The sequence below is a fragment of the Rhinoderma darwinii genome, chromosome 7 (assembly GCF_050947455.1).
Source record: "Rhinoderma darwinii isolate aRhiDar2 chromosome 7, aRhiDar2.hap1, whole genome shotgun sequence".
Classification (NCBI taxonomy): Eukaryota; Metazoa; Chordata; class Amphibia; order Anura; family Rhinodermatidae; genus Rhinoderma; species Rhinoderma darwinii.
The window spans coordinates 95,489,512-95,512,028 of record NC_134693.1 but is presented as its reverse complement, the minus strand read 5'-3'; the positions used below and the strand labels follow the sequence as shown (position 1 = coordinate 95,512,028).

The following is a 22,517-nucleotide window of genomic DNA, read 5'->3' as shown; positions in this document are numbered from 1 at the left end:
TTGAGGGGTGTAGTTTCAAAAATGGGGTCACTTCTGGGGGGGATCCACTGTTTTGGTCCCACAGGGACTTTGCAAATGCGACATAGCGCCCCGAAACAAATCCAGCAAAATCTGTACTCCAAAAGCCAAATGGCGCTCCTTCCCTTCTGAGCCCTACTGTGTGCCCAAACAGCAGTTTATGACCACATATGTGGTATAGCCGTACACAGGAGAAGTTGCTTTACAAGTATTGTGGTGCTTTTTTTCATTTATTTGTTGAGAAAATGAAACATTTTCAGCTAAAACTACGTCTTATTGAAGAAAAAGGATTTTTTTTTAATTTTCACTGCCCAATTCTAATAAAATCTAAAACACCTGTGGGGTCAAAATGCTCACTACACTCCTTGAGGAATTCATCTAGGGGTGTAGTTTTGTGAATGGAATCACTTTTGGGGAGTTTCCACTGTACTGACACCTTAGGAGCTTTGCAATAGTGACATGGTGTCAAGAAACCAATCCAGCAAAATCTGTGCTCCAAAAGCCAAATGGCGCTCCTTCTCTTCAGATCCTTGCCGTGTGCCCAAACGGCAGTTTATGACCACAAATGGGGTATTGCCGTACTCCAGAGAAGTTGCTTTACAACTGTTGGGGTTCCTTTATTTGTTGAGAAAATGAAAAATTTTGAGCTAAAGCTACGTCTTATTGGGAAAAAAAGTATTTTTTTTATCTTCACTGCCCAATTCTAATAAAATCTATGAAACCCCTGTGGGTTCAAAATGCTCACTACACCCCTAGATGGATTCTTCAAGGGGTGTAGTTTCCTTAATGGAGTCACTTTTTTGGTGTTTTCACTGTTTTGGTCCCTTAGGGGCTTTGCAAATGCGACTTGGTCTCCGCAAACCATTCCTGCTAAATTTGAGCTGCAAAAACCAAATGTCGCTCTTTCCCTTCTAAGCCCTGCCGTGTGTCCAAACAACCGTTTATTACCACATGTGGGGTACTGTTTTAATCGGGAGAAATTGCTTTACAAATGTAGTGGTGCATTTTCTCCTTTTAGTCCTTGTGGAAATTAGAAAAAATTAGCTAAACCTACATTTTCTTTGAAAGAATGTAGATTTTCATTTTCACGGCCTACTTCCAATAATTTCTCCAAAAAACCTACAGGGTCAAAATGCTCACTATACCCCTAGATAATTTCGTCAAGGGGTATAGTTTCCGAAATGGGGTCACTTTTGGGGGATTTCCACTGTTTTGGCGCCGCAAGAGCCTTTCAGACCCGACATGGTGCCCAAAATCCTCTAGGTGTTCCTTTGCTTCTGAGGCTGGTGCTGCAGTCAGTAAGTGCACTAGGGCCACATGTGGGGTATTTCCAAAAACTGCAGAATCTGGGCAATAGATATTGAGTTGCGTTTCTCTGGTAAAACTTTCTGTGTTACAAAAAAAATAGATGAAAAATTAATTTCTGCAAAAAAAAAAAAAATTTGAAAATTTCACATATACTTTGCCTTAATTCCTGTGAAACATCTAAAGGGTTAAGAAACGTTCTAAATGCTGTTTTGAATACTTTGAGGGGTGAAGTTTTTAAAATGGGGTGACTTATCGAGGGTTTCTAATATATAAGGTCCTAAAATCCACTTCACAACTGAACTGGCCCCTGTAAAAATAGCCTTTTGAAATTTTCTTGAAAATGTGAGAAATTGCTGCTAAAGTTCTATGCCTTGTGATGTCATAGAAAAATAAAAGGATGTTCAAAAAACAATGCCAATCTAAAGTAGACATGTGGGGAATGTTAATTAGCAACAATTTTGTGTGGTATAACTGCCTGTCTTACAAGCAGATACATATAAATTTAGAAAAATGCAAATTTTTGCAATTTTTCGCTAAATTTTGGTGTTTTTCACAATTAAATACTTAATGTATCAAGCAAATTTTGCCAGTAACATAAAGTCCAATGTGTCACGAGAAAACAGTTTCAGAATCGCTTGGATAGGTAAAAGCATTCCGAAGTTATTACCACATAAAGTGAAACATGTCAGATTTGAAAAAATTGGCTGCGTCCTGAAGGCCAAAACAGGCTGTGTCCTGAAGGGGTTAAACCTTTTTCTTCTTACAGATAATAGACAATTTAAGCCCTAACTAATTTTACCAATCTGAACTTTTACCCACAGGATTTTCTATGGAGAGACAAATACGTAGAGAAGATATTGAAAAGGGCTTACAATTTATTCAGTGAGTTTACTCAGTTTGCTGCTTTTTCTGTTTGTTAATAGCTAACCTTTGGATTTATTTACAACTGTTTCTTACTTTCAACAGATCTACCATACCATTTCATGGAACTGAAGATGATTACAAGGTAAATAAATTGAATAATAAGGACTCTTCTACAGCAATTTTTTTCATGCAACTGTAACGGCAAAATTTAGAGAATTAAAACATTGAAAACATTTTCTTAGAGAACCTTTCACCTCCCCATACATGTGCAGCATGTAATGGGGAAGTCTGCACAAACCCTGGGACACTTTACATTTTATTTATTTTTTTTACCTCCCTCCGTTATTTATATACGGTGCCCTTATATTTGGCGCCCAATATTTAATTAACCCCCTGAACTGTCAACAGGGCGTGTACTGGCAAGGGAGTGTCTTACTATGGCCGTGACACAGGTCCAATCATATATGGACAGTGTTACAGCAAGAGCGAGGATAGAGGAGAGAGTGCGTGCGCACGCTCTCACTTTTCAGCTTTCAAGATCCGTCTTCTGGCGAACTGGCAAGATGGCGTGTCACTGCTACGGACTGTGTAAGAGCTGGGGAGAGCGCTCATGCACGTGCTCCTCTCCAGCTCTTGCAAGAGATCCGTCTTGTACATTGTCTGTTGAACTGGCAAGGGGCGTGTATCTGCTGTGGACCGTGCAAGCGCTCCCCAGCTTTTACATTGTCTGTAGCAGTGACACGTCCCCTTGCCGATTCGGCAGAGGACTGATCTTGAAAGCTGAAGAATGCGCGCTCGCGCACACACACACACACTCTACTCGCTCTTGCTGTAACACTGTCCATATCTGATTGGACAGTGTCACAGCCATAGTAACACGCCCCCTTGCCAATACACGCCCCATTGACCGTTCAGGGGGTTATTTAAATAGCGGGCGCCAAATATAACGGCACCGATATTTAAATAATGGAGGGAGGTAGAAAAAAAAAAGTTAAGTGCCCCAGGGCTTGTGCAGCCCTCCCCATTACATGCTGCACTCAGCTGCCCATGTATGGGGAAGTGAAAGGTTCTCTTTAAAGAAGACCTGTCACTAGGTCATATAAGTTGAACTATTTTTTACTGACCTGAATAACGCAGTCTCCCTGATTCCCATATAGTCTCCCTATATGTAAATTAGCATATAGGGAGCCAACACAACAGTGGGCCATATCTTTGGAACGGGGAGGGTGGGGGGTCAGTAGTCCAGGAAAAACCCAAAAACACGCTGGAATCAGGGAGACCGTTCTATTCAGGACAGGAAACGCATTCAACTTATATGACCTAGTGACATGTCCTTTTTAAATAATGACATTACATGTATTTCTTGTTCGTCTCATTGAGAGATAAAGACTGTGGGTATATGCTGTTGCCTTAGGAGGCGTGACACTAAGAATAATTCAGTCTTGGCTCAGTGACGTATGAGGCAGACACAACTGCCGGTACAGCAGGCTGTCTTCTGCTTTTTTTTATTTTTTTCATGTTTATTTTTTTTCTCCTAGCTGGGAAACACGGTGACTCTGTCCCCGTTTTCCCCTTCCAATTGCGGGCACACTGTGTTGACATCATGGCACCGTTGATACCCTGCCAATGAAGGACAAAGGGACAAAAGCGCAAGCTCCTTTGTTTCCCACCAGCTTAAGGGTCGCCGCTCTTTGCTCCCCACCATTGTTCCACCTCACCTGAGTATGTTGTATCTGCTGGTCCCTTATGTTAAAGGGAGTCTGTCTCCAGAAATTTGCCTATCAAAGCAGCAGCACAGTAATATAGTGTAGCCTCATCTGAATCTAACGCTGTTTTAGTTTTTCAGCCAAGTGGCTCCGTTGCAGTAATAATCACTTTATTACTTATATGCAAATTAGCTTTTTGAAGCAACGAGGGTGTCACCGTTGCGCCAAACTGCTCTAACTTCTACCCCAGTACGACCCTCCCTTCCTTTGATTGACAGGGCCAGGCAGGTTAGGAGCCGTGATCCCGCCTGTCCCCGTATTCTCCATGAGCGCGCCCGCTCCGCTGCTTCTGAATCAGCGCATGCGCAGTACATCACTGTTTTACACGGCTGCAGCCCCGCTCTAAAATCTGATCTCTATTCCTTTTGAATGCCGCAATTAAAGCTGACCGCAGCATTCAAGGGGAAAATGAGAGGGGGGATACCCCTTAGATCGAGGGACATACCGTATATGGGCAGACAGCCCAGGGTCCGTTGAAGACCATATTTCCGGTTAGGGCATACTTGGGTATGTCCTAACAACTGCCTGTATACAGATCAATACACAGGCTAATGTACTGGCATATAGATACATGCCAGTATGTTAAGGTTTAAAAATAGAAACGTAAAATAATAAGAGTAATGTAAAATAAAAGAATACAAATACACCTTTTTAAATAAACATTAAAATAAAAGTCTCAATACACAATATAAACACATTCGGTATCCTCGCGACCGTATTAACCTGCCCAACAAATATATAGCATCATTTATGATGTGTACTTAGTAAAACAAATAAAAACGGCCTTCATTCACTTATTGATGTGAGGCATGTGGTATTATGAATTTCCATTTTTTTTTTTTTTATTAAAATGTTTTATTTTCTTCCAGTTATACAAAACCATACAACAAATAAGAGCATGCAGGCTCAAACATATTAAACAGTATTACTACAAAGTTTAATATAACAAATAAAGAAATGTGCACATTTGTATCAAAAAAAATTTAAAATAAGAATATTCATGAAGCAGTAGTAAGGAAAAGGGGTACAAACCCCTCCCACCTTCTCGGGAAGAGAAAATCCTAGTTTAGTTTGATAAGAAATTCAGCTGTCCCGCAAATGCAGACGACCCAGCGTACCCTTTAAGACTTCCAACAAGTACCATTTGTTGATCGTGAAGGGAGACACCGCCTGTTTTAAGTTCCGATTCAGATAAATGCCGTATCATAAATGCCTTCCATTTTATGAAAAATCCTTTAGTGCGTTTGGTTTTCATACGTTCCGCATCTAATCGTTCTATGTGTAAACATTGCTTTAGTTGGTTCACTACAGTTTGCATAGTTGGTATTGTCGATACCAACCATTGTTGTAGCAGTAGTCGCTTAAAGGGGTTTTCCAATCCTTTTTTTTTTTTTTTTTTAAATCAATGCAATGTTCCCCTATTAATATATTCGTGCACTCTGACTATCTTTTTCTTGATAATAAATGGTTTTAGTAACATTACTCCCTATTGTTTACCTTGAGAGGTTTGTTTTGCTCAGTAAGTTCATTCCTCTTCTCTTCCTGTGTTTCTCCTCCCTGCATGCACTGCTCTAGTCCCAGCATGCAATGTGCATGCAGCAGTGCACTTGCTCCGCCTACTACACCCAGCTCTACTAACTTCTGCAATCTCAGTCTTCATTTTGGTGCTCTCATTCTATTACTGATAGCACAAGCTGAAATCACTGGATATCTGCGTTTTTAACCTCTTAACGCCGAAGGACGGATATATCCGTCCTCAGCAGCTGCTAGTTCGCGCAGGACGGACGGATATATCCGTCCTGTAATCGTGCGGGTACTGCCAGTGTACCCACGCGATCAGCGGCAGGAGCACAGCTGTTATACACAGCCTGGCTCCTGCTGCAACTGCGGGAATCGAAGCGCGCTCAGATTCCGTCAGTTTAACCCATTAAATGCCGCTGTCAATAGTGACAGCGGCATCTAATGTGTTTGACAGAGGGAGGGAGCTCCCTCTGTTTTATACTGACAGGCAATAATGCTTTGGTATACGAAGTATACCAAAGCATTATATATGCGATCGGCACATCGCATAGTGAAGTCCCATGGTGGGACTAAAAAAAAAATGTCAATCCGTTAAATAAAGTTGGTGAAAAAACTAAAAAAAAATTACAGTGAAAATCAAATAAAACTACTTTTTTTGCCCAAAAAGTGTTTTTTTTAAAGTAAAAGTGTCAAAACAAATCACACATACACATATATGGTATCCCCGCGATCGTAACCACTTGAACAATAAAATTAACACATTAATTAAACCGCTGGATGAACGGCGTCCAAAAAAACAACGGCAAAATTCGCTCTTTTCTCCCATTCCCACCATAAAAAATTAAATAAAAATTAATCTAAGTCCTATGTACCCCAAAATAGTACTAATGAAAACTACACATTGTCCCGCAAAAATCAAGCCCACGTACGGCCACATAGACGGAAAAATAAAACCGTTACGGCTCTTGGAATGCGGCGATGCAAAAACAAGTAATTTTTTTCTAAAAGGGTTTTTATTGTGCAAACGTAGGAAAACATATAAAACCTTTACATATTTGGTATCCCCGTAACCGTGCCGAGCCATAGAATAAAGTTAACATGTTATTTATGCTGCATAGTAAACGTCGTAAATTTATAACGTGAAAATCAATGCTGGAATAGCTGCTTATTTTCAATTCTCTCCTAAAATAAAGTTAATAAAAGTTAATCAATATATTAAAAGCATCTAAAAATGGTGGAATTACAAAATAAAACTCGTCCCGCAAAAAACAAGCCCTTATACGGCTATGTCGACGGAATAAAAAAAAAGTTACGACTCTTGGAATGTGACGGTGAAAAAAACAAAAATAATCCTTGGTCATTAACGTTCAAAATGGCCTGGTCATTAAGGGGTTAAACGGTTTGAAGAGGTCTTCTGGTACCAAAACAGTGGAAACCCCCAAAAGGTGCCCCCATTTTGGAAACTAGACCCCTTGAGGAATTCATTGTAGTTTTCTTGGGGTGCACGCGGCTTTTTGATCAGTTTTTATTCTATTTTTAAGTGGCGTGGTGACTAAAAAAAACAGCAATTCTACTATTGTTTTTTTATTCTATTTTTGTTACAGCGTTCACCCTGCGCTATAAATGACATATTCACTTTATTCTGCGGGGCGATACGATTAGGGCTCATTTACACGAGCGTGTTATAGGTCCCTGCGACGCGCGTTGCACGGATGTATGTTAGTCTATGGGGCCGTGCAGCCAGGTGGGCGTGATTTTCACGCAGCGTATGTCCGCTGCGTGAAACGCACAACGTCCTATATTTGTGCGCTGTTCGCACATCACGCACCCATTGAAGTCAATGGGTGTGTGAAAACCACGCATGTCGCACGGAAGCAATTCCGTGGGACGCGCGTGATTCACGCAACAGCACTGTAAAGGATGAATGAAAACAGAAAAGCACCACGTTCTTTTCTGTTTACAAACATCCAAACGGAGTGTCATAATGATGGCGGCTGCGCGAAAACCAGGCAGCCGCGCATCATAAAGGGCTGACACACGGAGCTGTTAATTGCCTTTTGCGCACGCAAAACGCCGCGCTTTTTGCTTGCACAAAATGCACACGCTCGTGTAAACCCGGCCTTACGGTGACACCAGATGTTTATAGTTCTTTTATGTCTTATGGCGTTTGCACAATAAAATACGTTTTGTAAACAATCATTCACTTTTTGTGTTATCTTATTCTAAGAGCAAGAACTTTATTATTTTTCCATCAATAAAGCCGTGCGAGGACTTATTTTTTGCGTAACGAACTGTAGTTTCGATCAGGACCATTTTTCGGTACATGCGACTTTTTGATCTATTTTTAATAAATTTTTTGGGAGGTGAAGTGACCAAACAATTGTGATTGTGGTACTGTTTATTATTATTTTCTTTTACGGCGTTCACCGCGCGGGATAAATAACGAAATAATTTTGTAGTTCAGGCCGTTACGGACGCGGCGATACCAATTATGTATATTTTATTTATATATTTTTATTAATAAAAAAGGACGACTGATAAGGGAAAAAAAGGGGATTTTTTTTTAACTTTTATTTTCTTATTTTTACACATCTTTTTTTTTTTTACTTTATTACTTTGTCCCACAAGGGGACTTGAGGGCAGGAGGCCCTGATCGCTATTCTAATACTCTGCACTACATGCGTAGTGCAGTGTATTAGAACTGTCAGCTATTCACTGACAGCAAGCATAGTGGGTCCTGACTTTGTCAGGACCCATTAGGCTTCCGTCGATGGCATAGCCGGACGCCATTGTTTGGTGTCCGTTTGCCATAGTAACCATCGCCGGCCGCTATCGTGTAGCAGGCCGGCGATGGTAACTTAACCCCTAAAAAGCCGCGATCTCTATTGAACGCGGCTTTTAAGGGGTTAGACAGCGGGGACACAGCGATCGGTCCCCGCTGTAGGAGCTGCGGCAGCTGCTGTACGAGACAGCAGCTGTCACAGCTCCTGCACCTGTCGGGAAGACGGCCGAAACGGCCGTTATTCCCGCAACTTCGTATTCCGTCGGTAATTTATAAGGGGTTATAATTTCACAGAGCATGCGCGGTGGAGTGTGTTAACCACGCATGCTCTGAGATAAAGAAGCACGTGGTACGGTTACGTCATTTGTGACGTAACCGTACAGTGTGAAAGCCGGAAACCGGAAGCAAGGCAGAAGACTAAATGGACGGGTCTGCACAGGAAGTGCAGATTTTGCTTCACTAAGGGGGCGGTGACGGAGGAGGATATACGACGCTACAGCCATCTGATGAAACGTAAGTACATTGTAAAGTTATATCATTTTCATTGTTTTATTTAAATAAATGTAATTTTTTAGTTCCGGAATACCCCTTAAACTACCAAACAGATCAGATGAAACAGTTGAGGCAGGTGTCTCCCTTCCGCTCTGCCACCATCCGTCGTCTCCTCCCAATAGTGGAAAAGGACATGTGACATTGGCAAAGTCAATCCCCACAGTGTATCCATCATGTCACGGACCTGAGACCACAAGGGCTGAATTGCTGAGCACTGCCATAAACCATGGAACAGATCTGTTTTTTTGAATATGACATTTAGGACAGGCCACCAGGCGGTCAGGCATAGCAGTGCTCGGCGGTATAGTAAAACCGAAGATTGCCCTGTGCATTATGCAAAACTGAGTATCTCTCTACACCTCCCTCATCACATGTTTCCGAACTGAACCCCATCCTATCAAAATTTTGTCCCTGAGGTCCCCGTCTCCTAATTGTTCTTCCCATTTTATAAAAAATTGTTCTGGCGGAGTAACAATCAAACTATCCCTAATTTTGCAGTAGATATGTGATACAGACAGCATTCCAGGATGTTGAAAAATTGCTTTATCCATTTTGTTTGCGATCACCTCTCGACCCGCTTCCCTTACTTAGCGCATTCCCAAAGAAATGCTGGACCTGAGCATATTGGATACTTTGGGAAGGTCTCAACCCAAATTTATCTATCAATTCTTGACCCGTAAGCCATCTCGGATCCGTGTCATGGAGTAGATGTTCCACCCTTAGAATGCCCCTCGCCCTCCATTCTGCAAAAAGACTACTATGTCTTCCTTGAGCGAATTCCGGATGATTCCATAGGGGAAGATGTTTGGAAATTCGAAAAGATAAACCATAACTCCGTTTCATCGCCCTCCAAGTCATGAAAGTATCTCTACAGATCACCGATTGCTTTATGTACCCAGCCATGGCTGATGGGGACGAATGTAGGAGCGTGCAGAGGTCCCATGGGGCACAAAAATGTGATTCAAGCGCGTGATCTGAATGATAACTAGTAGACACCACCCAGTCTATGACATGTCTTGCTATACAGGCCAAATTGTACCCTCGTATATTAGGTAAGTTAATACCACCCCTGAATTTCCATTTTGTTCCCCATGGCGGCACGCTAGGAAGATGATCCCTTGACCTCCTGTAGAGAGAGGAACTGAGAGAGGTTAAAAGGGCCCGACCCTCAGCCTCCCACCAGTGTATTTCCTGTCCCTACAGGAGTCGGGATGAAGAGCGGATCCTCTTCTCTTCCCCTAGGGGAGAGGGGTATTGAAGAGAGAGATTTTCCTACCTTAACATTGAGGTCAGGATCTGGGGCTTCCCTCCTTCCGACCGGTGTTCTATTTGTGGGGGAGCGTACCTAGGGGCTTCCCTCCCCCTTATAGAAGAAACCACCCATCCGCCTGCGGTCCCGTGAGGCTGGAGAGAGTGTAGCATTTCCGTCGGCGACCCACGTGGTTACAGGTACGGGACCAAACATCCGCCGGAAGTGGCATCAGGCGACCGCGCAGACGGCAGTCACGTGACAAGCGGGGACTCCATCGGGAACGCGGAGTAGGTAGATACACCAGCGTGTTCATTGCAAATTGCCACTTGCATGTGTTTCCAAGCATGTCCATTCCTGGCGCTGATCTGGTGGTGTCAGTTTGAAGAATCTGAGGTCTCCTGCCCTTCCACTCCTGTGAGTATTTCCCATGGGGATAATATGTAGTATATTACCGTGAACTGTACAAGCTGGGTGTCATGGCCTCGGCCCGTCAGGCTCACTCACCACCTGATGGCCGCAGCCATGGATCTGTGAGTGCTGGCCCCATCTCCTCAGGAGACGCCAGTGCTCACTTCTGCTTCTCCTGGCCGCACCTGAGTTAAGGTACAAAATTAGCCCTGGACTATAAGCGGGGCCCATCCCCTTCCTGATTTTCCTGAGCTTTGTTGTCGTTACCCTAGTTTGTCTCTGCAAATGGTCCCCTAGTGTCTTCCAGTTCCCAGTGTTTTCCGTTCTTGCTACCTGTAACCGGTATCCCGTGCTGTCCTAGTCAACTACCATATTGAGTTAAAGTCGTGCTGTTCTGTGTACCACGTCTGTCGTTTTTACACCACGCCTGGTGTCCGCCTGCTGCTAAAGTCCCTTTCGAGCTTGCCACGTTACTGTCCGAAGCTACCACAGGTACACCTATAAGCTACCACAGGTACACTATACTGTTACATGTGTCCTGTTGGCCAGCTGCCATACCATTATGGCGGTACAGCCCAGTGGGTCCACGTACCCAACGTGACACTGGGTCTACCTCTCTCTCTCGTTTATTAGGTTTCGTCTTGTAATTAATAAATGAATCAAAGCTGAACAACCCTCCTTTATGGAGGACCTACGCTCTATGATCAGAGAGGAAGTTCAATCCTTCTTACCATCAATACAGCCTCAATACGCGGCCACTCCTTCCCCCGTATAAGAAGGCGAAGTTAGTGAGTGAACCTCCATCTGATTCAGACACTGAAGGGGACCTCTTGTTCTTTTAAAGATCCAGAGGACATAGATGAATTGGGGTAAATAAATCCTGAAGGAGATGAAAAGAAACACATGGCTGATTTACGGAAAGCAATCATGGTTACCATGAATATTGAAGTTAAAAAACAAAAAACATCCAAGATGAGATGTTTCGGTGGTCTAAAAATCTAAGAAAAAAACATGCGTTTCCTATTAATGAAAACCTGTTTGACTAATAAATGAGAAATTGGAAGGACCCAGAAAAAAGCCTCGGGGTCTCCCGTGAATTTAGAAATCGCCTCGTTTTTAATGAGGCTACAAGCATCTGGGACGATATCCCTAAAATGGATATCCAGATGGCAAAATTAGTTAAACGTCCTTGCCATTTGAAGATTCAGCTCAGTTAACAGACCCGAAGGATCGGAAATTTGATTGTCTTCTAAAAAAAGACCTGTGAAGCATCAACGTTTAGCATGAAGTCCAACATAGCAGCCACTTCCGTAGCTAGAACCCTCTTTATCTGGTTAGGCGAGCTAGAGAACCACCTTAAAGGGGTTGTCCACCTTCCGACAACTCATGACCTATCCACCATATAGGTCTTCCGTAGATCATCGGTGCGGGTCGGACACCCGGAACCCACACTGATAAGCCACTCTGGTGGCCTGCGGGCACCGGATGTTATGTCACATAATGCTATATACGGAGCCAGGAAGCCGTTGGCTCTGTTCATAGCATAGTGGCTGTGCTGCAGAACTGCAGGTCCGCTCCTATTCACTTGAATTGGAGCAGAGCTGCAGTACTGCAGCTCAGCCGTTATTCCGTGGCCGGAGCGAAGTGCTTCCGGCATGTACGTCCGGTGCACGGAGGCACATGACCAGCTGATCTGTTCGTGTGTCGGACCCGTTGTCAGAAGGTGGAAAACCCCATTTAAGATCAAAACACCTAGGGACCAATTAGCAGTCAATTCCTCTCCTAAAAGCAGTTACAGGTTTTCTAGCAAATGCCTCGGCGGAATGTATTAGGTTCGTGGCGAAGGAGGGAGCCCTCACCAATGCCGCAAGAAGATCTCTGTGGTTAAGATAGTGGCAAAAGGGGGACACTCGTTCTAAAAATAGGCTTTGTAACATTCCGTTTCAGGGGGAATATATTTTCGGCCCAGATCTAGACAAAATCCTAGAAAAGTAGTCCGATAGAAAAAAGGATTTCCAGACGATAAACCAAAAAAACTGAAATATCCCTTTCGTTCCCAAAGACCCCAGAGTGAAAACCATAGATGGAAGGGAAAGACAGGTCATTTGAGGGGTAGGGGCTTTTTGCTCAACCCAAATAATTATAGACAAGAAAAGAGACCATGACGTCTGGGTCAGAGGAAGTTTGAAAAAATTCTACAGTCTCTGTAACAACATCACCTAAAGCAAATGGGTCCTAAACATAATAAAAAACGGCTAACGAATAGACTTTTCAACCCTTCCTCCAAAGAGATTTATTCTGACCACACAGCCCTCACAAATTCTGAGACAGAATATGTTGGACAACATCCAAAACCTACACCAGAGAGGGGTAATAGATCAGGTACCGCAGGATCGGTGGGGAGAAGGTCACTACTCCTCTCTCTTTCTCATAAAAAAAGCCAGATAATTCATATAGGTTAATAATAAATCTGAAACCTCAACAGTTGGATAATTTACAGGAAGTTCAAGATGGAATCGGTAGCATCTACCACTCCCTTATTGAAGAAAGGGGCGTACATGTACCCTAGATTTAAAGAGGCTCTGTCCCCAGATTCTCAAATCCCTATCTCCTATTGTAATCTAAGTTTATTCAACTGTATTAATAAATATGAACTTTATTTACTATACAAACAGTAATCACACTTCGATATAAAATACACCAAACTCAGAACGTAAATAATCACAGTATCGTATCCGTGTATCCCAATACACATAATTTAATATTTATTGAATACACGGACACTACACATGGCACAGTATTATAAAAAAAGGTATCGCAATACTATTCTATACCACCACCCACTTATCTAAACATACATATAAGTTACAGTGCACTCACTCATGCTTGCTTCTGTGACCCACCCCCACCCAGCACTAACTTTCCCTATACACTCAAGGGGTTAAATACCAGGGGAAATCTGTAGACCAGGGAAGGAAAAAGGCTACCAGGGATAAGAGAGGTTATGGGGAGAAGGGTAGGCGAGGGGGAGGATACTTAGCGATGCATGGGGTCCTTTGTAGGGGTGCAGGGAGACCAGACGTCTGTGGTTGGGAGCAGGAAACAAGAGAGCGAATTGTATGATTGCGGCCCCTTTTATACCCAGTCTGTGCACTTCCCTATGACATCAAATACTCCTACGCGTTCAGGGGGCGGGGAGAGGAAGGTAGCCTCAACTCAAGGTTCCCTCTAGTTGCTGACATGCATGGCTCCAGAACCCTGCTGAGTAGCGAGACAAGAAGATCAAAAGAAGATTCACTTATGTTCCGTTGACAAACAAGATAATGCAGCTGGCTTCCTGTCTGATCTTATCTTGAAGTATTTTCCATAGGCATATGTGTGAATACTCCTAAGTCTGAGGCTGGGTTCACACGACCACATTAACATCCGGAATGTCCCGGACCGAACTCAGTGCAGGGAGCCGGGCTCCTAGCATCATAGTTATGTACGACGCTAGGAGTCCCTGCCTCTCCGTGGAACTACTGTCCCGTACTGAAAACATGATTACAATACGGGACAGTTGTCCTGCAGAGAGGCAGGGACTCCTAGCATCGTACATAAATACGTCCGTCCATTACGGACGTTAATGTGGTCGTGTTAACCCAGCCTAAAGTATCTATCCTATCTATCCTCCCTTTACACTAGGTCAAATGACCGCTTGCATTCAGTCATTCAGTCGCCTGGAGCCAGAACCATTCCCGTCCACTTCAAAGTTGGATACTCTCCTCATGGGACAGAAGACTGTTATCCCTAGATTGAAAGATAAAAATACCCCAGAAGGTAAAAGCTTCCCTATATTGGTGGACGAAACGCTTAAATATCAAGAGGGGTGTAATTTTGCATAAATTTCCAGCAACCGTAATTCTAACCGATGCAATCAAGGTTGGGGAGCCAAATTCCCAGACCGTTACATTCAGGGGACTTGGCCACCGAACCTAGCTGCTCGATCCTCAAATTACAGAGAACTCGGAGCCATCTGGGAGACACTGAAGTCAGGTTCCTTCGCTCTAAAAGGCAACCGTGTCAAAGTACTATTGGACAACATGACGACAGTGGCTTTTCTAAAACACCAAGGGGGTGCCTGGTCTCCCACCCTGCTCTCTGTATCTCAGAGAATATTTTGTTTGGTAGAGGAAAATCTGCTTCTCTATCAGCCATTCACCTGAAGGGGTCGGAGAATATAGAAGTGGATTTTCTTAGCAGGAAAAACCTAGATCCGGGCAAATGGTCTCTTTCTTCAGATCACACGCAATGGGGGGGGGGTGTTTCCTAGGGTAGACCTGTTTGCTAATAAATTACATTCCAAACCAGAGCTTTTCTTCTCTCTAAACCCCAGGATGGTACTGTAGGCATAGATGCTCTATCCCAGCCTTGGGACATGGATCTAGCATACGCCTTTCCACCATTCCTGCTGATATCAAGAGTCCTTCAGAAGGAAAAGTCTGAAACTCATTTTGATTGTCCCGTTCTGGACAAAAAAGGCATAGTTCCCAATTCTGAAGGAATTCGCACTGGAAGATCCTATAGAACTTCCTTTAACCCCTTCCCGCGATTGGGCGTGACTGTACGTCCATAATGAAAGTGATTTCCCGCATTCGGGCGTACAGTTACGCCCAAGCTTCAAACTGTCACCATGTCAACAGACATGGTGACAGCGTCCTGATTGCAACTGTCAGACAGTTGCCGAGCAGGACTCACGGGCACAGGACCAATCGGAGTGGTCCCGTGCCGGAACGAGCCGAGATTGGCCAGTCAGTACTGACAGGCCAATCACAGTGCAGGAGCAGTGGTTTGCCGGCATCTCCATCTCTGACAAGCTCATTCCTGTCAGAGAGCTTATGAGAGTCGGAGACCAGAAGAAATACAGTGTTAAAGTGAAAAAAAGAACGAAAAAAACCAGCGATCTGCCCCTTTTCTGCCCACTAACCAGTGATCACCCCCTTTGGTGCCCACTGGTTAAGAAAAAAATAAAGAAAATATATAGTGTGTGTGTGTGTGTGTATATATATATATATATAATTTTAGTCCCCCACAGTGTCCTTCTGCCGTACCCGGTCGCCATCACCCTGCTGTGTCCCTAGATTGCCCACTGCCCGAGTTCCCTGTTAGGTATCAATGCCCCGTCTCATTTAGTTTTTCCCCTGGTAGGTAGGGTACCCTTACTAATTGAATACAGCAGGGTCTGTTCTCATTCCACGGTTGAGAGTAGCGGTTTATTTTTTGATAAAAAAAATGTGTTCGTTAGTTAGGTAGCAAGAGTTTATTACTATGGCCAAAAGAGTCTTCTCAGCCGAGGAAGCATATGAGATGCTGTGTTCCGACACGGACAGCGCGAGTGAAGGTGAAGAGCAGTTCGTGCTTCAATCTTCCTCTGAATCCAGTGACTCTGAGTCTGCACCCCCCAGTCGGCGCAGAAGAGCCGTAGGTCCTGCTCTGCCTGAGCTGACCTGGGAAGCTGTGGACAATTATACCCCCCAGGTGCCTGAGTTTACAGCCCCCTCAGGCATTCAAATTTAAATTACCGGTTTCAGCCCCATTGATTATTATAAACTTTTTTTTTTTCAGACGCCCTTTTAGAGTTAATGGTCCAGCAGACCAACATCTATGCGGAACATTCAGCAAATAACCCAAGCACTCAAACGTATGAATGAATAAGATTAGTTTAATTCTTGTATTATTTAATTTTCAGTTTATTCTTCACTGAAATAAATCTTCACAAAATTAAAGTAATTGCTAACAAGCGATTGTAATCTTCAGTAATTGCTGACAAGCGATTGTAAATTTGACGTTTCGGCCGACTCTGGCCTTTTTCAAAATCGCTTAAACTGAATGGAGCTGTGGAACTGTGTAACGAGACGTCTACCAGACACTCTGCATGTGTGTCTGCATGACACCACATACCAATGTAAGACGTGTCCCACAAATATCAGCCTGTGCATGAAACAATGTTTCAAAATATATCGTACCTCCTTGGATTTTTAATTTATTTATTCTTTATTCACCTTTTCTGTCTCCCATATTGTCCATGACCAATTATAATTTTTTTTTACTGACCAGCCCCATTTAAAATTTGTAAAAAACCACCTAAAACAAAACTAAAAATTCTCACTATACCCGAGGGAGTGTCTGTCTCATCCAGGTTGCAAATCTGGGTGAGAGGAATAAATCCAGATGAGATTGGTTGTCTCAGCAAATCTTTTTTTGCTGAGGCCTTTGATTTATTTTTTGGGCTGGATTTTATGGAATTGTGGGTAGGTTGGTAGTGGGACCTGCCATTCCCTCTCCCTCCATTGCGGGTTTTACAGGTTGTCCTCCTTATTTACTAAAATTAAAGTATTTCTTCTTATACCCCTAGATGAATACCTAGAGGGTTGTCACTTCACAAATTAAAATTCTCACTATACCCCTAGATGAATACCTAGTGCCCTCTGTGGAGGCTGCCGCAGTGCCCTCTGTGGAGGCTGCCGCAGTGCCCTCTGTGGAGGCTGCCGCAGTGCCCTCTGCGGAGGCTGCCACAGTGATGTCAGGGGCTTGCCCAGAGCTGGAGTCCCGGAGCAGAGCCGCTTCTGGCACTCTGCCTGGGATTCCAGCTCTGCTCCTGACATCACTGTCCATATATGGACAGAGATGTCAGGGGCAACCCCAGAGCTGGAGTCCTAGGCAGAGCGCTAGTAGGCTCTTCCTGGGACTCCAGCTGTTCTCCTGACATCACTGGGACTCCTGCTCTGGGGAAGCCCCTGACATCATTGTCGATGTATGGACAGCGATGTCAGAGGCTTCCCCAGAGCCCCGGAGCAGAGCCGATAATAGCGCTCTGCCCGGGACTCTGCTCTGGGGAAAACTCTGACACTGTCCATATATGGGCAGCGATGTCAGGGAATTCCACAGAGTCCCGGAGCAGAGCAGACACCAGCGCTCTGCTCTGGGCAAGACCCTGACACACTGTCCATATATGGGCAGCGATGTCAGGAAATTCCACGGAGTCCTGGAGCAGAGCCGATACTAGCGCTCTGCCCGGGACTCCGCTCTGGGGAAAGCCCTGACACACTGTCCATATATGGGCAGCGATGTCAGGGAATTCCACAGAGTCCCGGAGCAGAGCCTGTACTAGCGCTCTGCCCGGGACTCCGGCTCTGGGGAAGCCCCAGACATCGCTGTTCATATGTGGACAGCGATTTCAGGGAATTCCAGGGTCTCGGAGCAGAGCCGATACTAGCGGCTCTGTGTCCCGCGGGCCGCAGATGACAGCCCCAGGGGCCGCATGCGGCTCGCGGGCCGCGTGCTTGAGACCCCTGACCTAGAGGGTTGTCACTTCACATATTAAAAATTCTCACTATACCCCTAGATGAATACCTTGAAAGGTGTTACATTACAATCTAAATCTTCTCACTATACCACTAGATGAATTCTTTGAGGGGTTTAGTTTCCTAAATGGGGTCACTTTTCTGGGTTTCTAATGTTTTGACACCCAGAGCCTCTGTTTTCATGACACAGGGCAGTAAATGCCATCGTAGTAGGCCTCAGATGATTCATGGTGCTCTTTACATTCTGAGCCCCGCCACGTGCTCAAACAGCAGTTTATCTCCACAAATGGGGTATTGCCGTGTTCAGGAGAAATTGCGTAACAAACTGTGGGTGCTGTTTCTCCTTTAACCCCTTGTGAAAATTATGAATTTGGGGCTAAAGTAATATTTTCTTTGAAAAATATCTAAATTTTATTATTTTACTGCCTAGTGTATGAAACACCTGTGGAGTCAAACTGCTCACTACACCACTCGAAAAATTCCTTGAGGGGTGTAGTTTCCCAAATGGAGTCACTTTTAGGGGGTTTTCACTGCACTGGTACCTTTACAAATGCGACATGGTGCAGAGAAATCAATCCAGCACTCCAAAAGCTAAATGGCGTGCCTTCCCTTCCGAGTCCTGCCACTTGCCCAAACAGCAGTTTATGACCACATGTTTGGTATTTCCATACTCTGGAGAAGTTGCTTTACAAATGTTGGGGTGCTTTTCCTCATTTGTTGAAAAAAATAAACATTTTGAGGTAAATCTACATCCTATTGGAAAATAATGTAATTTTTCATTTTCACTGCTCAATTCTAATGAAATCTATGAAACACCTGTGGGGTCAATATGCTCACTACACCCCTAGATGAATTCCTCAAAGGGTGTAGTTTCCCAAATGGAGTCACTTTTGTGGGGTTTCCTTTGTTTCGGCACCACAAGACCTCTTCTAACGTGACATGGTGCCTGAAATATAATTTAAGAAAAAGAAGGCCCATAAATCCTCTAGGTACTCCTTTGATTCTGGGGCTTTTGTTTCAGTCCAGTAGTGCACTAGGGCCACATGTGGGATATTTCTAAAAACTTCAGAATCAGGGCAATAAATATTCAGTTGTGTTTCTCTGGTAAAAACCTTCAGTATTACAGGAAAAATGGATTAGAATGGAATTTCTGCAAAAAAAAAATGAAATTTGCTAATTTCCCTTCCACTTTGCTTTAATTCCTGTGAAACGCATAAAGGGTTAAGAAACTTTCTAAATTATGTTTTGAATACTTTAAGGGGTGCAGTTTTTAAAATGGGGTGATTTGTGGGGGCTCCTAATATATAAGGCCCTCAAAGCCACTTCAAAACTGAACTGATCCCTAAAAAATAGGCTTTGAAATTTTCTTGAAAATTTGAGAAATTGCTGCTAAACTTATAAGCCTTGTAACATCCTAAAAAAATAAAAGGATGTTAAAAAAAACGATGCCAATCTAAAGTAGACATATGGGAAATGTTATCTAGTAACTATTTTGTGTGGTATAACCATGTGTCTTACAAGCAAATACATTTGAATTTAGAAAATGCTAATTTTTTTGCACATTTTCTCTAAATTTTGGTGTTTTATATCGACCAAATTTTTTCACTAACTTAAAGTATATGTCACGAGAAAACAATCTCAGAATCTCTTGGATAGGTAAAAGCATTCCCAAGTTATTACCACATATAGTAACACACGTCAGATTTAAAAAATGAGGCTGTGTAATTTTGTCCAAAAGTGGCTGGGTCCTGAAGGGGTTAAAACAATCTTCTGGTACAAGGGCCATTACGACACCAAAGTCTCCAGAACCTTCAATTATTAGCATGGATCCTGAAGGGACACTGCTCAAAGAAAAAGGTTTATCCCAGAGAGTAATATCAACCCTAAAAGCCAGTCGTAAACCAGTTACTCCTGCGATTTTACCTAAAAATGTGGAAAAAAAATTACCTCCTGGTGTGGAGACCAACCCCCCACGTACCAGAATCATCCAGTCACCCATCAAATTTTGTTTTTTTTACAGCAGGGGCAGGATCTAGGTCTTAGACCAAGCAGAGTACAGGTCTAGGCCCTGAGTAAGTGTTTTGACACCCAGCTGTCAGAACACAGGTGGGTGAAAGTCTTGAGGCTGCAGGCATGAATCTTAAGGCCGACCATTAGACAGTCCTCTCCGCAATGGGAGCTTGTCATTGTCCACAGGGCCCTAACAAGACCCCCCTTCAATCCAATTGAGAACATGGACATCAAACACTTGTCCCTTAAAGTAGCCTTTCTAATGGCGATAACCACAGCAAGGAGACTTGGGGAAATACACGTGCTATCCACAAACTAACCATATCTTAGGATAACGGAAGATCGAATCGTACTAGAACTTGATCCTAATTTTCTTCCAAAAGTCATCTCCGATTTTCGTAGAAATCAGGAGATTGTCCTTCCTTCATTTTGCCAGAACCCCAAAACTCAAAAAGCGGAAGAATTTCATTGTCTTGATGTTACAAGGGCAGTCTTACAATATTTATAGGTTACTGCAGATTGGTGGAAAAATTCCAACCTCCTGGTCCAATTTTTTGGGAAAAATATATGGCAGAAGGCTTCAAAATCTATCATTGCTAGATGAATAAAAACAACAATTAAAATCTGTTATTCTCTTGAGGGAAATTCAGTTCCTATGAACATCAAGGCCTATTCCACCAGATCCACTGCTTCATCTTGGGCAGAAAGGGGAAGAGATTTGTTTAGACCAGATTTGTACTGCAGCTACTTGGGCTAGCTCTCTTACATTTACAAGGCATTATAGGCTAGACCTTTCATCCAGTAGAGACTTAGCCTTTGGCCGCAAAGTACTCCAGGTGCGTTCCATTTTAAACCATCACATTTGGTATTCTCCTAGTGTGCCGTCATGGGGGGCAAAATTGAAAGAATTTGTCTTACCGGTAATTCCGTTTCCTTGAGTCCACCATGACGGCATACATTTACCCACCCTACCTTAGTGGTATGTGAAGTTAACATACAGTTAGCATTAGCTAGTTCCTTCCGGTGTAGTGATATGGTACACACTGGTGGGAGGCTGAGGGTGGGGCTCCTTTAACCTCACTCAGTTCCTGTCCCTACAGAGGTCAAGGGATCATCCTTCTAGTGTGCGGTCATGGTGGACTCCAGGAAATGGAATTACCGGTAAGACTAATTCTTACTTTTTAACCTCCGTGTGCCTCAAACTAATTTTCCCCATCATGTACCACACACATCAACCCAATGTTGTCAATTATGACTGAGAAACATGATGGGGTTAATTACTGTTAATATTCAGTACATGGAGGTTCGAGATTCATCACACCATGTGCATCACATCAGAAAATGGAAGAACTTTTATTTTTTTTTTGTTGTCCAAAGTATCATTTTGGTATCGAGAATCGCAATACTACTAAAAGTATCGGTATCGAAGTCCAAATTTTGGTATCGTGACAATCCTACGTTGCAGGGAGTTTCAGTTCTCCCCATCTAGACGACGCCCTGATCAAGTCAATTTCCAGGGAGGACAACCTAGCCATTCTCCAAAATCACTCTGGATGCCATGACCTAATTTGGTTGGATAGTCAACCTCTCCAAGTCCTGCCTGGTACCTTGTTGGAGAATTACCCTCTTGGGTATGATGTTTGACACCTAGTCGGCAAGGGTGTTTCTCTTCCCAGAGAAGTGAGGACTCTGCAGAGGGGGGCTCCCATTTTGCTCCAAACCTGCATGAGAGTCCTGGGCATCATGGTGGCTTCAATCAAGACCATTCCTTTTGCCCAGTTTCTCACTCGTCCACTTCACTTCATAAGGCGATCCTCTTCCGGTGGAGGCACTCTCCCGATTCATTGGACTGGCAAATATTCCTTCCCTTGACCATGTGACGCTCCCTCAATTGGTGGCTCTCATCTCTGCCATCCCTTAGGCTGTTCCTTTTCTTTATCTTCAATGGCAGGACTTATCCACTGGCACAAATCTCCGTGGTTAGGGAGAAACGTTCCAGCACATCATGGCACAAGGCCTGTGGTCCTAACAGAAATCTTACCTTCCCATCAACCTCCGGGAATTGAGGAGCGATCTTCCTGTGCCTCCGATATTGGACAACCCTTCTGCCTGAGTCCAGACAGGCAGTGTCACGGCATTAGACTGCCTGAATTCCCAACGATGGACGCAGAGTTCAGCAGCAAAGGTAGAGGCTGCGATGATTCTTGAGTGGGTGGAGCTCCACGTTCCTTCCTGCTCTGCAGTGCACATCCCAGGGATCAACAATTGGGACGACTTCCTCAGTCAGAAAACTGGTTGACTCATAGGAGTGGTCTTCATCACAAGGTTTTCGATAAGATATACTCCAGGTGAGGCAGGCCGGACATGTACTTGATTGCATTCAGGTTCAACTGCAAGGTTTCCCAATTCATATCTCGAGATCCCGAAGCATGTGTGGTCGATGCTCTGGTGTCTTCATGGGACCAATTCAACCTGATTTATCGCTACCTCCCTCTGCCCCTTCTTCCCATGCTTCTAAGGGGTGTCACGGCCGAGTTGTTTCCTACCATCCTCGTGGCTCCCGACTAGCCGCTTCGTTTGTATGCCGATGTGGTGGCTATGAGAGCAAGTGATCCACACCATGGTTGTCACGTAGGGTCTGTGCACCCACTGGGCCGTACCGCCTTGGCGGTATGGCAGCTGGCCAACAGGGC

At 43.9% G+C, this 22,517-nt stretch overlaps 1 protein-coding gene across 5 annotated transcripts in view; it reads left to right on the top strand.

Moving 5' to 3' along the window:
* Nucleotides 1-22,517, top strand: part of ZC3H7B (zinc finger CCCH-type containing 7B) — a 231,682-nt gene that overhangs the window by 21,423 nt on the left and 187,742 nt on the right. For all 5 annotated transcript variants that reach the window (XM_075833706.1, XM_075833704.1, XM_075833707.1 and 2 more), the window contains exons 2-3: nucleotides 2,148-2,208; nucleotides 2,293-2,332. In XM_075833706.1, coding sequence (XP_075689821.1) covers nucleotides 2,156-2,208; nucleotides 2,293-2,332 — 93 coding nt within the window. In that variant the 5' untranslated portion in view covers nucleotides 2,148-2,155. The remainder of the gene's footprint in view (nucleotides 1-2,147; nucleotides 2,209-2,292; nucleotides 2,333-22,517) is intronic.